The 15,964-nt window shown below is 43.3% G+C and overlaps 1 protein-coding gene across 4 annotated transcripts in view; it reads left to right on the plus strand.

Annotated features, from left to right (window-relative positions):
• Positions 1-15,682, plus strand: part of RCL1 (RNA terminal phosphate cyclase like 1) — a 69,701-nt gene extending 54,019 nt beyond the window's left edge. For 2 of the 4 annotated variants that reach the window (XM_070589988.1, XM_008525248.2), the window contains 2 exons: positions 4,363-4,466; positions 14,887-15,682. In XM_070589988.1, the coding sequence (XP_070446089.1) occupies positions 4,363-4,466; positions 14,887-15,037 (255 nt within the window). In that variant the 3' untranslated portion in view covers positions 15,038-15,682. Of the gene's footprint in view, positions 1-4,362; positions 4,467-4,806; positions 4,919-7,156; positions 7,321-14,886 lie in introns of all 4 variants that reach the window. The other 2 variants (XR_011531453.1, XR_011531455.1) reach the window with 2 other exon arrangements.
• The last annotated feature ends 282 nt before the right edge of the window (positions 15,683-15,964 follow it).

Here is a 15,964-nt window from a genome sequence, read left to right on the forward strand (position 1 = left end):
TAGCCTTAACTAGTTTAATGGATTAACTAAACTAGTCAGTAAGCAGAGGTCTAGCCCCACTAGTTTGGGACACAGGGCAGGTAAGTTTTAATGTTGGGGAGAGGAAAGAACTGAAACAGAGTCAGGAGAGAGAAGGTAGAAAAATGCAGCAGGTTAGGTGGTGACTGGCCAGTTGAAGAGCACACAGTGCCCCGAGCAAAGTGAGTACCGTGTCTCAGCTCCCCCAGTCGTTGCCATAGGGGTGTGGGAGCTCGGTGCTTGTAGAATTTTCAAGAGAAGCTGGAAATCTGGATTTGTAGGTGACGGTTAATTCAGATAGGAAATAATGTCAACAGGCCACATTTTGCCATGTTCTAGAGCATAGAAGAATGTCTAGTGAAGGCAGGCCTGTGTCAGAGCATGCTAGGGGCTTGGAAAAATGAGAACATAGGACAAAGAAGGGCTGACACCTCACCTATTGCCATTTTACTTCTGCAGCTCTGTTGAGGGACACAGCTCAGACTTACTGGACCAACTTGTCCTCTCTGTTGCCACTGTCTTTTCTCTGTCGGTCTGTATGAGGAACATGCACATATACATACACACACTTTTACTCTGTTTCCCAGAGATAGTTGAGGTGACCTAAAATAAGCAAGGAAGAAATTGGGAGAGAAGAGATGATCATGGCAGGAGGAATAAGATGAAGCTGCCTGAAAATACATTCTCTAAGATCCTGTATGCTTGGTTAGAGGAGAGTCACAGATCTGGTTCCAAGATTTCTGTTAGTCTGCCCTGTCTTTTTCCTTGGTTCTATGTCAGGAAGGTGAAACCTTTTCCTTGGTATGTAGAACCCAGGCAGGCTCTGAGTAATGGCCATTTTTCTGCTGCGTATGCTGGGTCCCACATTCTAGAACTGAGCCCTGACAAGAGCTGTCTCCTGGGTGATTTGCTTTTGGATGGTGTATGTTGTTTGTAAATTGTCTTTCTTCTTCAACTGAAGAGCCTTTCTTCTCTGTATTTATCTGTGCATTTATTCTTGGTTGTTAGTTATCTCAGTGTGTCCTGAAGTCTCCAAGAAGTTTTGCCCTTTTTAAAGTAGCTTATTAATCACTATGGTAAGGTTATGCCTGGGTCATGGGTATTGATCCCCGCACAGGCCTCACTAAAGACTAAAGCTTATAGCCATAGTCTGCTCTCCTGAACCAAGTCAGCATTCTTGCAAATACCTCATTGGTTGCAAGGTGGAGCAAGTAAGAATGAACTGTTTGAGAGTTAATTGAAATTTTGGGGCCTTAAATGACTTTATTTAATGTCCATCTAATTAAGATGGAAGACAGGACCTATAATTGTATCTTCTGTAGAGCGACTCCATCCCCTCCACTGACCATTCAGCTAGGAAATAGTGGAGGAAGGAAATAGCCTCTCAAGTGAAATTCTCCTGAAGGAGACTCTTCTCCTGATTCTTGTGCAGTCAAGGTCTGGCCTCAGTTTTTTTGATGCTAACTCAGCCCAAAGTTTAATGCTTAGTGATTTTTGAAAGATAGGTAGTACCTAAAAGTTGGGGGTAAATGATCAAGAGGTTGCCCTGCCAGTTCCTTAGTTCAAAAAGTTTGTTATATCGATATTCGTGAGCAAAGAATGTGCGTGTGATACGTGTGTCCAATACATGCATCCCTAAGCCCCTGCTGACTTGTGCAGGTTTCCTTTCCTTGGTCCTGTGGTGACTGGCAGGCCCTCTCTCTGACCATGGGGACACTTCCATCTCTTTCCAGTAGACCTGAGGGAATTGGAAGCATCACATTACAGAACAGCGCAGTGGGAGCGCATGGGCACAGCTGGACTTCGGGTTTTATATCCCCATAAATAGCAGTTTATAAGCCTCAGGGTGAAAGCACAGCTCATCAGTCCACAGAGAAAAAACATGCAGTCTAGATTAGGTTATGTTATTTATTTTTTACTCTAGTTGAGTTCTACTTTAAACCATTTCATATGCCTAGATCGTTTTTTCTTTAATCATTAAGAAAACTTATTTTGTGTGTGTCTGTGATCTTAATTATTAAAAGGATGAAAATCCTTCATGTTCTTAAGGATAATTCTCTAGAGGTCTGTGATGTGACATAGTTTAGATGAGTAATAAAGATCTATCACCTTTGAAATTGCCATTTATTTTTACCGAAGTTTTAAGCCTCTGATCTAATCCCTTTTGTCCCATTTCTGTCTCATCATTTACCAGGCCTTCTTGATTCCGTTTCAGGCTTCCTGGAACTGCTCTTTCCTGTCCATCTTTTTTGCTGCCTGCATCCACTACCCTCCTCCTTTCTACACCCCCTGACTCCCCTGGACCTGGATTATGCTTACCGACTCTCCCCACTTGCAGAGCAGAACTCTTCTCCAAATCCTCTCCAACATGCTTTTCAGTTTAAATCTCCCCCTAAAACATTGATCTGATCTTTTCACTCCTGTGCTCAGAGACCTTCACTAGCTTCTTACTTTCCCAAGATAAAGTCAAACCCTTGACCAGTTAGAAAAGCCTTACTTTAACCTGCCTATTCCACCTTCCCCCTGCTGTTTCGCATACTTCTCCACGGATGGCACGCACCCCCTTTCAGGTTGGTGTCCTGGCTGTTCCTTACTCGCCCTGGGTCATATTTTCCCCATTATCCTGCTCTTCCTCCCTCTCCAACTCAGCTCATCCCTCCAGGGCCAGCTCAAGTCCCCATCTCCCCAAAGCTCCCTCTGGGCCAGGTGAGTGACACCCCCTGCCTTGGCAGTCCCTGCCTTGGCAGTCCCAGTGTCCACAGCCCTCAGCCGCTGCATAGCTTTGGCTCCACCTTGAACTGTTTCTTCTTCCTGCTCATATCTCATCTTTGTAGTGAGATTGGAGCCACGCGGCACAAAGATTGCATCCTCTGCTGTGGGGGTGGCCCCACCATTCCCTCTGTGGTGTCCAGTACACAGACCCTAACATATTTATCCCACTAAAATATTGGTCCATAGTAAAAATCACTTGAGAATGGTGGAATAGTAACATAGTGATAGGGAGCAGAGACTGAAGAGAACATTTGAATGTTGGACAGTCTTATGAAAAGGAGCAGGTTTTCTTAAAACAATTAGTTTTGTTGTTTTCATAGTCTCTGTGGGTCAGGTTTTCCTTTTTAGGTGGAAACATATGCTATAATTCTTTTTGTCCTAAAATTTGCTAAGTGAGATAAATATTGTCCTTTATTAACTCAGGTAGTTTAGGAAGAACAATAGATTTTCATAAAGGCTAGCAGTAGAATAAACCCCTTTATTTTACTGCTCCCCTTGTCAGGGCTGCTAAATGAAGTCTGACAACCAGACAATGAGTGTCTGCATCTGAGAATTGGTTTATTCTCTACCCTACATGCATTGAAAGAGGAGGGAGGTGTACCCACATAACAGCAGTGGGTAGCCACCTATTCTGTTCAAAATCTGGGAGAGCCTAGCCTTGCAGTGATGTGCCATGGTCAGAAACTGAGTTTCTTATTGTGATATGTGCAGAATATGTAGAAATTCAAGTTTATCCTGCTATTGCTGTGTACAATGTAAGTTTGAATTGTTTTAAGTAAAGTTACCCAGAAAGAATGATCAGAAATAAAGACATTTTTTAAGGACAAATGGAAACAATGGTAATGCACACGTCTTGTAGAAGTAAAATGGCTGAAATAGTTGAGAAATTCAAAAATGAAAGAAGGGCATTAGGAGAAAGTTTTTGAAAAGAATTCTGTTCTGCTTATTGATTTGGAAGAAAAGGAAGGAAAGGTGGGGAAAAACAGTTCGTAAGTAATAAGAATGGAGGGCTGTGATCTTAACAGTTCTCCAGATTTAAGGCACACAGAGGAGGAGAAACAAATGTAACACAGCAGGCAGTTTCTAGATGTATTTGAATAGGTGTTATAGGTAATACCCTTGACGTACAAAGGTCCTTTCATGTCAGATCGACTGGTGTTCTTTGACAGATTAAATAGTGGTAGTGTCACTCACTTAGCCCTTGGTAATTAACTATACATTTCCTAGAACCAATCTTGCTTTTTTGCTTATATGTTCTGCTGCTGCTTTAATTATGAAGGAAAGTTTTGTTTTTCACTAGATACGCCTCAGTAAACTTGAGTGTCTAGTTCATTCTGATAGTCTCAGCTACTACAATTGCTTTAACTGTTAGTTTAACCCCCTAAAGTCAATTGCTCTAAGGATTACTCTTAAAAGACCTGTATTCTGTTTTATGATCGCTTTTAACTTTGCAGTCTGCTCTTCTGTTGTTCTGATATTCTATTTATCTGTCTGTTTTCTTTCCTCTGTTTTGTTGGTTGGCCATTTTCTGGTTGGTACAACGATTAATCTTTAAAGTATTTGTGTTTACAGGGGGGATGTGTGGACTCGACCAACCAAAGCCTGGCTCTGTTGCTTATGACCCTTGGACAGCAGGACGTTTCCAAAGTCCTGCTAGGACCACTCTCTCCCTACACGTGAGTTGTTCTGCAGCCTCATCATGCTGTCCAGCTTAATCTTCCGATTGCGCGAAATGACAAAGGCGTTGTACTGCACATAGCCTGTCACTACAAACACCTGCTTGTATCGATGCTTAAATGAGCTGGAGACTGTCACTCTCAACCTCGTCTTTTGCAAGGGTTTTGCCTTCTTTTCTTCCTGTAGTTTCATCATTCTCATGTTATTAAAGTTACGTGGTATGTATTGGATAGTTCTTTTGTCTGCACTTTAGATTTTGGTTCCATTTTGAAGGTAAACTTCTGGTTCTCTTATAGCTTGGATTTTGTTGTTAGTTTTTTAAATCCCTCTTTTCTCTAGCTGTGGCAAAAAGGACTTTTTGTCCAAGATGATAGGATATGAGCTGGCAGGAAGGATGAAGAAAGAGGCAGAGTTCACAGTAATGCCACTGGACTAGCAGGCAAATGTAGAGGTGAGTTTGAGGCCGTGGGGTGTTATCAGAAGTTGACTGCTGAGGTATTAAAGCAGGCACTCTCCAAACAGAGCAGATCCTCAGAAGACTTGAATTCCAAACAGCACTGTGAAAGGAGCATTTCCCATCGACAGTAAACGAGTTTGCCGTAAACAGCTTGTTTGAGCACTGACATCTCTGTATGGGCACGTGTGCTTATATGGGATCATTATGTGGTCATCTGTGGGTGGGGAGTAGGGGTGGGTGGGCTTTGTGTGGGAGGAAATATTCAGGTAGATATGAGACTGAACTGTCCTTTTTCGGTTATCATGGTACCGATGCTGTATATCTGAAAGGTACAGTACTGTGATAACTGAAGAATGGTGGTGCCATCACATTGAGAAAGGGGTGAGCACTGCCAAGGGGCGAGGCACCATCGGACCATGGCTTGGGGGATGTGGAGACCAGGAGCTTGAAAGAGAGTCTTTTGAAGGCTTTTTTTTTTTTCGAGTTGGTGGTAGGTGGTTTTTTGGAACAAGGAAATGAAAGAGAATACATTCTGTTAGCAGTGGGGGAAGACTGATAAGCGGGAAACTAGTGAGGACCACATTATCTCCTGATAACTTGTGTAAAGTATTTCACAGGACAGGAAACCTGAAATTGAGTAATCCTAAATGGCACGATAACATGAGGAATCAACATTGCTGAAATAGACTTTGTAGTTAAGGCATTGGGGTTTGGAGAGGAGGTAAGGGCTGGGAGTACAGGACCCCACGTGCAGAGATTCTCTTCCCATAGAGAGTTTGCTGGAAGCAGCTGATAGCTCTGTGACCCCCACAGTTCCCTTCCGCTTTTTAGCTGGTCTCATTGCTGCTGCCTTCCCAGCCTCTGCTTCAGGGCAGCAGAAGGCCTGACCGCTCACACAGCAGTGTGTGGTTGTGGGGCATGGGGTTTGGCAGAACATTATGTGAAAAATGGAATGTATATTTTTATTTTTCCTTGACACTTTTTTTTTTCTTTTGGAGATTTTTTTTTCAGTTTGGCTACAGGGCCTTTGTAATCATTTCAAGTCAGCAGCCCCTGTGGAGTTGGTCAAGATGTGACTGGACATTTTTAAAAGTTCCTGTGTCCTCCTTGACACACCCCCTCACCAAACATTAATTGCAGTGTCTTGTCTTCCAGAAACCTTGCCTAAAATTACTACGTCTCCTGGGAAAACAAAGTAGTCTGCCCTGAATGGAGCTTTACAGGAGTAGGACAAATTGCAAAATTATGTTTTGAGACTTGGGGCTGGGGGTTGCAGGACATTCTTCCTCTGGGTTATCTGCCTTCCAGGGTGTCATGCAAGGGGGGCTGCCATGGGGTGGGAAAGAGCAGCCCAGATTCTTTTTGGTAAGCTAGCTCAAGGTAGGGGGAGAAGGGGTTAGGAAGTTTATTTTGAAAGCTGTATCTATTTGAGACTCTTTTTGCCCTTTATCATGTGGAAGGCTCCGGTGGCCCAAAATAATGAAAGGCAAATGTGGGAGGAAATATACGTCCTTTAGAGACCTGACAGGCAAAGTTAACAACGTATTTCTGTGTACAGTTAATGGTGCAGAAGGGACAGAATCCATAGTCAGGACGATCACAGTGGGGGGAACAATTTATCCTAGCTGGATTCAAGAGCTTTGGAGACCAAACTATCACACTTATTTTTTTGTGCAGTTAAAGTCATAAAAATCTGTTTTTTGAAACCTCAAATTTCTAACAAAAACCAGAAGCAAGACTCTCTTCGGTTTAAAGAAATGTATTTCTTCTGGCAGTTTGCACGTTCTGATTTGTATAAATAGCTTTTTAAATGTCTGTTTACAGAGCACTGGGATTAGGGAGGATGTTTTTTCTTGCAGTGTTGCTTTCAGACTGTTTCTGGAAAATAAGGGTCGCTATGATCTTTCCTTTTCCTCTTCCCTCTGTCTTACTTCAGGAGATTGCTGTTGGTAGTTTCATGTGTTACTTGAGAAAGTCAGTCTATGTGTGTGAAATTCTTAGGAAAAGCCAGAGAGATTTTTTTCGGTAGAATAAAATAGTATTGGATATCATGCTGGTATGTGGAGACTCTGTTTCGGTTAAGTTTGTTGAGTTTAGGTGGCTACAGTTGGTGACAGTGATTCCACCTTCCCCTCGAGAAGCTTAACTTCACAGTTTAGGGGAGGATTTATGCTTTGTTTAAAAGTAGGATTAACAGCAAGAAAAATACATATTAATGAGCATTTTCCTTAGCGCTTTCAGCAGTTGCTGATGACCAGAGCTTCCTGCGTTCTGCCAGCATACAGGCGTTGGAGTCCATTCTATCTGGATTTCAGCTCTGGCTCTACCCTGGAGCACCAGGAGACCATGGACAAAGTATTTAGCATCTCTGAGCCTCTGTCGCATCTGCAGAGAAGGTGAATGGTCCTGACGTCACGGGTTTGGGGAGATGGAGATGGAGCGAGACTTACATGAGGTCAGGTACTTTGCGCTCCCAGCAGCCCAGTGTGCCTGATGGAGCTCACTCAGTGCTGAATGCCGAGGCTCCCGCCTGCACGTCCCCTCAGTCTGGGAAGTCCAGTCTCCCGTTAAGGTCACTTTGAACACTAGGAGGCCTAGTAAACTTGCTTTGGGCAATCTCAGACCGAAGTCAGCTGCAAATTGTCTGCTCAGCTATCTCTAAGTCTATAAATTTTAACTTTATGACTAACTTCCTGCCGTTGTGTTACTAAACCATCCACACACATCTTATTTACTCTTAGGTATTTATTTAACAAACACTTGGAGATTTTACTGTTGGCCAGATGTTGTTTTAAGCGCTTTACAAACTTGAACTCATTTGGTGTTCCTAATAACCCTAGGAGGATGATAAAGGCAGGTATTCTCAGATGCTCCATTTTACAGGTGAGGGGATTGAAGCACAGAGAGGTCGAGTCACGTGCCCAGAGTCACACAGTCAGCAAGTGGGATTCAGACCCGAACAGTCTCGTCCAGAGTCCATGCTTCCCTGACCCACTGTGCTCTTATGTAAGAGCTGGGATTCCATCCATCTTGTTGGACTCCAGGCACCTCCCTGCTACATCTTTTCAGAGAGTCCTCGTTTTAAATTCTGCCGTAAAATGATCTCCTTCTATCTTTAGTGGGAAGTCTAAAATAAACCATGCCACTTTGTTTTTTTCCAACTTTAATAAATGACCTCTTTCCACTACTTGCAAAGTGCTGGGGAGTGAGAGCCCAGTGTCCTTGTTAAACACTGACTGATCAGGGGTTCTTGGCTCACCCATTCTGAGGTGCAGCACGTGAAGATCAAATGAGATAATGTGCCGGAAAACTGGGAACTGCTGGCCAAGCCTACTGCTATGGGTTCAGTTGCTTAATTGCTCCCTGTGAACTAGCACAATACCACTCCTCCTTACATGTGGGAAGTGCTTTATGTGCTGCAAAGCCATGTCACTTTTCTTATGCTGTTTGAGCCCAAAACATTTTGGCATAGGGTAAAAGCACGTGATGTATCCTTACTTTTCAGGTGAAAAAGCTGACCTCTGCTCCAAGAGTGAAGTTATTAAATTTGGTTATAAAGGCAGCAGGAAACAGAGAGCCAGGCTAGGGGAGACGTGCGTCCCAGGCGATTTGGGCCAAGAACTCACTATGAACATTCATTCTTGGAACAGAGGTCACCTGGGCTTTGGGAAATCCACTATTGGGCAGAAGAAGCACCAACCAGTGTAGTTTTAAAAAGCTGCTGTGTAGACATTTCTGCAAAGAAGATATACAGATGGCCAATAGGCACATGAAAAGATGCTCATCATCACTGATCATCAGGGAAATGCAAATCAAAGCTACACTAAGCTATCACCTTACACCCATTAGAATGGCAAAAATAACCAAAACAACAAGTAACAAATGTTGGAGAGGTTGTGGAGAAAAAGGAACCCTCATACACTGCTGGTGGGACCGCAAACTGGTGCAGCCACTATGGAAAACAGTAACGAGATTTCTCAAAAAATTAAAAGTAGAAATACCATATGACCCAGCCATCCCACTACTGGGTATCTATCCAGAAACTTGAAATCAGCAATTCCAAAAGTCCCATGCACCCCTATGTTCATTGCAGCATTATTTACAATAGTCAAGACATGGAAGCAACCTAAGTGCCCATCAACTGATGATTGGATAAAGAAGATATTTTATACACACTCACACACACACACACACACACACACACACACACACACAATGGAATACTACTCAGCCATAAAAAAGGATAAAATTGTCCCATTCACAACAACATGATGGACCTTGAGGGTATTAGGTTAAGTGAAGTAAGCCAGATAGAGAAAGACAGTCTCTGTATGACTCCACTCATACGTGGAAGCTAAACATGTAGACAAAGAGAACAGATTAGTGGTTACCAGAGGAAAGGGGGGGTGTGGGGTGGGCATAAAGGGTGAAGTGGTGCACCTACAACACGACTGACAAATAATAATGTACAACTGAATTTTCACAAGGTTGTAAACTATCATAGTCTCCATAAAAAGTTAAAAAAAAAAAGCTGCTGTGTAATGACTAGAGGGGGCCCCCATGATCAAATTCTCTTCCCACCCTCCAATCTTTCCCCTCAACTTCCAGAGCAACTCCCTAGACCTGAGAAGTGGGTAACCCCAATGTCCAGGTGCTCTGTGGAGCGGGAGCGCTGATCCTCTGTCGTAGTTTGTGTCTGTGGAGCTGCCAGAAGGACAGCTCCCCCATGGCTGCCCTCACCGCTGTTCTGTCAGGCTTCAGAAAGGCGACCTGGTGAGAGGGGCTATATTTAAGGGGCAGGCCAGACCACCTGGCAAGTCCCGGCCAGTTGGGATTCAATGGGCAGATGACTGAGCCCCTATTAGCCTTCACCTATTGGCCGACAGTGGCGGTGGGAACAACCCACCCTTTGAAAATACACAGGAAAAATTATCTCTGTGCTCCCGAATTCTCTGAAACCCACTCAGATGGACTGGAGGCTTTCGTAGAAAAGTAGATTGCTGTTTTTGTTTTTCTGAAAATAAATAAATAAATCGTTTTGTCCTGGAAAAAAACAAAGAAGAAAAGCAGCTTGCTACAGATAGAGTTCCTTAAAGTCGGAAGTTCAAACCCCTCACCCCAGAGTTGTGTGGAATCCCAGTGGCCTAAAATGGTTACTGTGACAAGTTGCCAGTTACGCTGTGCTGGTGGTCGTCCGCTGAGGAGCAGAGTCGTTCTCGGCGTGCCATGGGCCTCTTTTTTGCCTGGCTCTGTGGCTGTGGGTTGTGTCTGTGAAGTGTGGATCTACAGTATGGTGTTGGGAAGAGAAGGAAAGGGAACCTCCTACACTGGGGAGGTGGGGCCTTGTGGGTGTGCTCCTGGGGCTGTGCGCCGCTGTGGGGCTGTGGGGCTGTGCTTCAGCTCCAGACATGACTTTGTGCAGCTGCATGTACTCATGGGGTGAGTTTATTCTCCATTTTCTCAAGGAGACTGTTAGGATTTAATATCACCTGTGGTTATTTCTTAGCTTCCGAGGATGTTTGCTTTTAGATGGCCCGGCTACAGAAGACATAGGGAGAGTGGGGCTGGAGGTGGGACAACGTTCTGAAACGTCCCTAATGGAGTCCGTTACACAGCCTTCCTCAGACAGGCCACGGGGCTGGCAGAACGTTATGTAAAAAGTGGAACCGACTTTGCTTTTTCTAACTATTCCAAAGGCCACAAATACCCCAAAGCTGCAAATATGTAGGCCTGTGTTCACTCAGGCCTGTGTTCCTCCCATCCTTCTCCAAGAGATCAAAAGCAAGCCGAGGCCCTGTAGGAATTCTGCCAGCTGGGGAAGGTGTCTGGTTTTTCCAGCACAGTTGGGCGATTCAGAGTGAAGTAGGCTGGGGCGGCTGTGGGAGCAGAGCGTGTCCCAGGCCTGTGTTAGAGCTCAGGCAGCAGCAAGAGAGAGAACAGGCTGTTTTCTCCTTAGAATGCAGACGAGTGGTTGAAATGGCTGACTTTTTCTGTGTTGCTGCCAGAGCTGTGGAAGCTTTGCCCACAGATGTGTACTGTTTGTATATGGGTTTGATGTGTTTGTTTTCTTTTTTTCCTAGGACAGGGTGGGGGAGGTTGTGAGGCTGGGACGGAGAGCAAAAAACTGAAAATTTCAATTGGTTAGTAAGACAGGAAAGCCAGCAGGGGAAGAACTGACTTCCCTTCGAGGCTAAGAATGTTGAAGTCATTTCTCAAAATTAACCCTAACTCCTGAATTCTCTTTGGTGCCTCATTATTGAGTGCCTTACATGGTGCCTAGCAAGTGTAATGGGTTTCAGGCATAGATAGGGTCTTTGCCCTTGAGGTGCTTATATACTTTACCAAGGGGGGAAGGGGCAATTGTGCGACAACTATGCATAGACGTTTAATTAGATACCATAAGGAGAGCCAAGAATGCTATGGAAATCCAGAGGGGTTATTGGCTAGGGAAGGCTTCGTAGAAGAATTGGCAAATGTGATGATATTTAAAGATGGAAATGAAGTAGCACAATCCTAGGTGGAAGAGGGAGCAAAGAAGTGAGGAATTTTTCCTTTGAGCGTGCAGCACTCACCAGAACTCCTACACTCCAGGGCAGTCACTCTTTCATCTCTTAGTCCCTGATGTCCTGGTCATGTCAGCCAAAAAGAATGAGGAATTGTTCTGGCCCCTTTTTCTCCTTTTTGCCATTTCTCTCCTTTGACTAGATCAACTAAGACAGAGATATAGGAGAAGATGGAAAATTCACTGCAGTAGGCTTTTACTTAGTTTGGTATATACTCTGTGAGGGCGGGAGCCAGGTTTAATACTTTTTTTTCTCATGAGGAAGATGGCCCTGAGCTAACATCTGTGCCAATCTTCTTCTATTTTGTGTGTGAGGTGCTGCCACAGGAGGGCTTGATGAGCCGTGTGTAGGTCCACACCTGGGATCTGAGCCGCCAAAGCGGAGTGCGCGAACTTAACCACTATGCCACCAGGCTGGCCCCTCAGTGCTTTTCTTTTACCATTACACATATATATTTATTTTAAACAGCTTTACTGAGATATAATTCACATAGCACAGTTTACCCATTTAAAGTATGCAGTTCAGTGGTTTTTACTATGTTTACAGAGTTGTGTAACCATAACCACAATCTAATTTTAGAACGTTTTCACCACCCCAGAAAGAAACCCTCTGCCATTCACAGTTGTTCCTCATTCTTCCCACTTCCCCCGACTCCCAGGCAACCACAAATCTGCCTTCTGCCTCTGGTAGTAGATTTGCCTATTCTGGCCACTTCATATAAATAGACTCATACTATATGAGGTCCTTTGTGACCGTTCTTTTACTTAGTGTAGTGTTTTCAGAGTTCATCCATGCTGTAGCATGTGTCAGTACTTCATTCCTTTTTAAGGCTGACTAATATTCCATTGTACAGATACACCACATTTTCTTTATCCATTCATCAGCTAATGGACGTTTGGGTTGTTTCCACTTTTTGGCTGTTATGAATAATGTTATTATGAACATTTGTGTACAAGTTTTTATATGGATATGTTTTCATTTCTCTTGTGTATATAGACCTAAGCATGGAATCACTGGATCATATGGTAACTCCTTGTTTAACATTTTGAGGAACTACCAGACTGTTTTCCACAGTGGCCAGACCATTTACATTCCTACCAGCAGTGTATGAAGGTTCTAATTTCTTCACATCCTCACCCCCACTTTTGTTATTATCTGTCTTTGACTGGAGCCACTCTGTTGGGTTGTGAAGTGGTATCTCATAGTGGTTTTGATTTTCATTTCCCTAATGACTCATAATGTTGAGCATCTTTTCATGTGCTTATTGGCTCTTTGTATATTTTCTTTGGAAAAATGTCAATTCAGATCATTTGCTCATTTTTGATTGGGTTTTTAAAATTATTATTTATTTGCAAGAGTTCTTTGTATATCCTAGATACCAGACCCTTATCAGATACATGTTTTGCAAATATTTTCTTCCATCTTGGAGGTTGTATTGTCACTTTCTTGATAGTGTCCTTTGGTGCACAAAAGGTTTTAATGCTTTTGGTGCTGTATCTAAGAAATCTTTCCCTAGCCCAAGATCATGAAGATTTACTCCTATGTTTTCTTCTGTGAGTTTCATAGTTTTAGCTCTTACATTCAAGCCTTTGATGTATTTTGAGTTAATTTTTGTGGACGATGTGAGGAAAGGGTCCAGCTTCATTCTTTCGTATGTGAATATGCATATGGAGTTGTTCCAGCACCATTTGTTGAAAAGATTATTCTTTCCCCATTGAATTATCTTGGCACATCCTTTTTGAAAATCAATTGACCATAAATGTATGGGTTTATTTCTTCACTCTCAATTCTGTTTCATTGATCTTCGTGTCTAGGATCAGTATTTTGAAAGCTCCTCAGGTGATTTCGTGTGCAGTCGGGGATGAGGACCATCTGGCTAGGGGGGCAGTTTGTATGGTTTGATTGAGAGGCAGCGCCATACAACGTTGCTGGAATACTTCATTTCAGATATGCAGGCCATCTGTTCTTTTTTTTGTTTTTAAAGATTGGCACCTGAGCTAACAACAGTTGCCAATCTTCTTTTCTTCTTCTTCTTCTTCTCCTCCCCAAAGCCCTCCAGTACATAGTTGTATATTCTAGTTGTGAGTGCCTCTGGCTGTGCTATGTAGGACACCACCTCAGCATGGCCTGATGAGTGGTGATGAGCCATGTCTGTGCCCAGGATCCGAACTGGCAAAACCCTGGGCTGCTGAAGCCAAGCACATGAACTTAACCACTCGGGCACAGGACCAATCCCAAACCATCTGTTCTTAACTAAACCAGTGTTTCCAAACTTGCCTGATAAGAATCACAATGGATGCTTGTTAACAGCAGGGTTCTGGCCCCTGTGCACTGAGGAGACAGGGCCTGGTAAGGGGTGGGGAGGGGACATCTTTGCATGTGGTGGCCTATGATTCTGGGTTCTACTACATGGACACGTCTTCCCTACGAGTTGCCAGTTGAGCAGAACCTTCAGGAACCTGTATGTTTAATGAACTCTCCAGGTGAGTCTTATGGTCAGGCTAGCTGGGGTGATGCTGAATCTGCTAGGGCACACCAGTAGAAGCCTGCATACCTGTACCATGGTCCTTCCACAAAATTGCTCTTCCCAAGGTACTCTTGGGGTGACGCCATCGCTCTGTCTTAAGGGAGATGACGAGAAACAGTCCCATGAGACTCTTCACCATGTTTACTCTGAGCTCCTCCCCAGCCACCTTATTGAATATGGCCTCCCGCCATATATACACAAATATTGTTATACCCACATTTCCTCCCCCATCTGCCTGTTTACTTTATGTAAATTTCCATAGTACTTTTCAGGAATATTTAACTAGGTTGAAAACTTCACGAGAGAAGTATTTTTAGTTGACTGCAACATCTCCAGCACCAAGAACAATGCCTAGCACATAGTAGGCACTGAATACATATTTGTTGAGTGATTGAGACTGTGTTGTCGGGGTTGAGGAATGAAGAGAAAGACTTCTCTATTTCAGCGTCAGCAGCAATCATTCTGCTTAGTTTTATTTCATGATGCTGAGACTCGTGGGAGGACATGCTTCTTTGCATGAGCTGCTCAAAGATTAACACCATATTTATGCTCGCTCTAGTGGTGTGTAGGACTAAATGACTTATGTCAGGTACTAACTTCTAACTTTTTAAAAAGTTTATTTATTAATTTATTTTATTTTATAAATTTATTTATGTTGTATTGTGTGCATCTCTGCAGGCTGGCTAAATCCTCTTTGGAAACTGGCAGGCTATAAATAAATAGCTATATAATCAGCTTTGATGAGAAATTGTTAATTTTAGTCATTCCTCTTGATCTACGAAATTAAAAGCTTGGGTTTTAGGTGGGGGAAGGAGAATTTTTTAAAAAATCGAATTCCTTTTTCATTCCTCCCTCCTTTTTTTTTTTTTTAGGATAGAATTTTTGCGGCATTTGAAGAGCTTTTTCCAGATTATGTTTAAAATTGAAACCAGGCCATGTGGTGAAGAACTAAAGGGTGGGGATAAAGTGCTGATGACCTGTGTTGGCATTGGCTTCTCCAACCTTAGCAAGACCCTGAAGTGATACTGTCACAAGAGAAGGCCCCAGTGCTGACAGACAAAGCAGAAGCTGCCATGGACACGAAATGGACCAAGTCCAAATTTATCCAGGACAGGATAACCTCTTATATTAAGGACTTATTATTAATTTTACATTAAAAAAAATCAGAATATCCAAATAGAAGACATCTCTATATCATGTGGTTTCCAGCCATTTCTCCAGTGGCATTGACATTCCTCAGGAGGCCCCGCCGTGACGAGAGCTCCCTTGGCTTACCTGGACAAAGAGTGTGCCTTCAGGACACAGTTGTGCTGCTAGAAAAACATCACAGCTGTTTCCTCAGCCCACACCCCGGGCTTCTGTCATATGGCCGTTTTCCAGACCTGTGGAGACTGTTACTGTTCTTTCTGCAAGGACTGACCTCTTTCAGCCTCAATTTCTGTGTAGGGATTAAATGAGACAATATGGGTAGGGGCTCTTTATGAGCAGTGCAGTGCTATGCAAGTGTCAGAGACTGGTATATTAGACTGTGTGATCCCTTGTCTTCTGAATGGACTGCTGTCTTGGAGACAAATACTGCTCCCTCTCTGGTTCGTTGTATGGGTATGTGGGGGGATGAGTGTGTGTGGAGGGCAGAGCTCCAATTAAAGTTATTGGATATTTTCCAGATCCCAGGTGTGCTGTATGTTCCTTATTTTATTCTCACAATAGCCCTGTGATGTAGATTTTATCTCCACAAGAAAATTCAAAAAGGGTATTTTGTTCCTTTGAAATTTAGAATGTGAAGACACTAGATCTCCTGATTTAAAGATCTAAGTATAGTAGTGTCCAAGTCTGGAATTTTACGTTACTTGCAAGCTAATAAGTTAGATTATTACTGTTTTGTGGATGTTAGCAGAAGACGTCAGGGTCCTGGGTCAGAGACAAAGAACTTTATTACTCAGAGCGCAA

Source organism: Equus przewalskii, chromosome 22 (genome assembly GCF_037783145.1).
Source record: "Equus przewalskii isolate Varuska chromosome 22, EquPr2, whole genome shotgun sequence".
Taxonomy (NCBI): domain Eukaryota; kingdom Metazoa; phylum Chordata; class Mammalia; order Perissodactyla; family Equidae; genus Equus; species Equus przewalskii.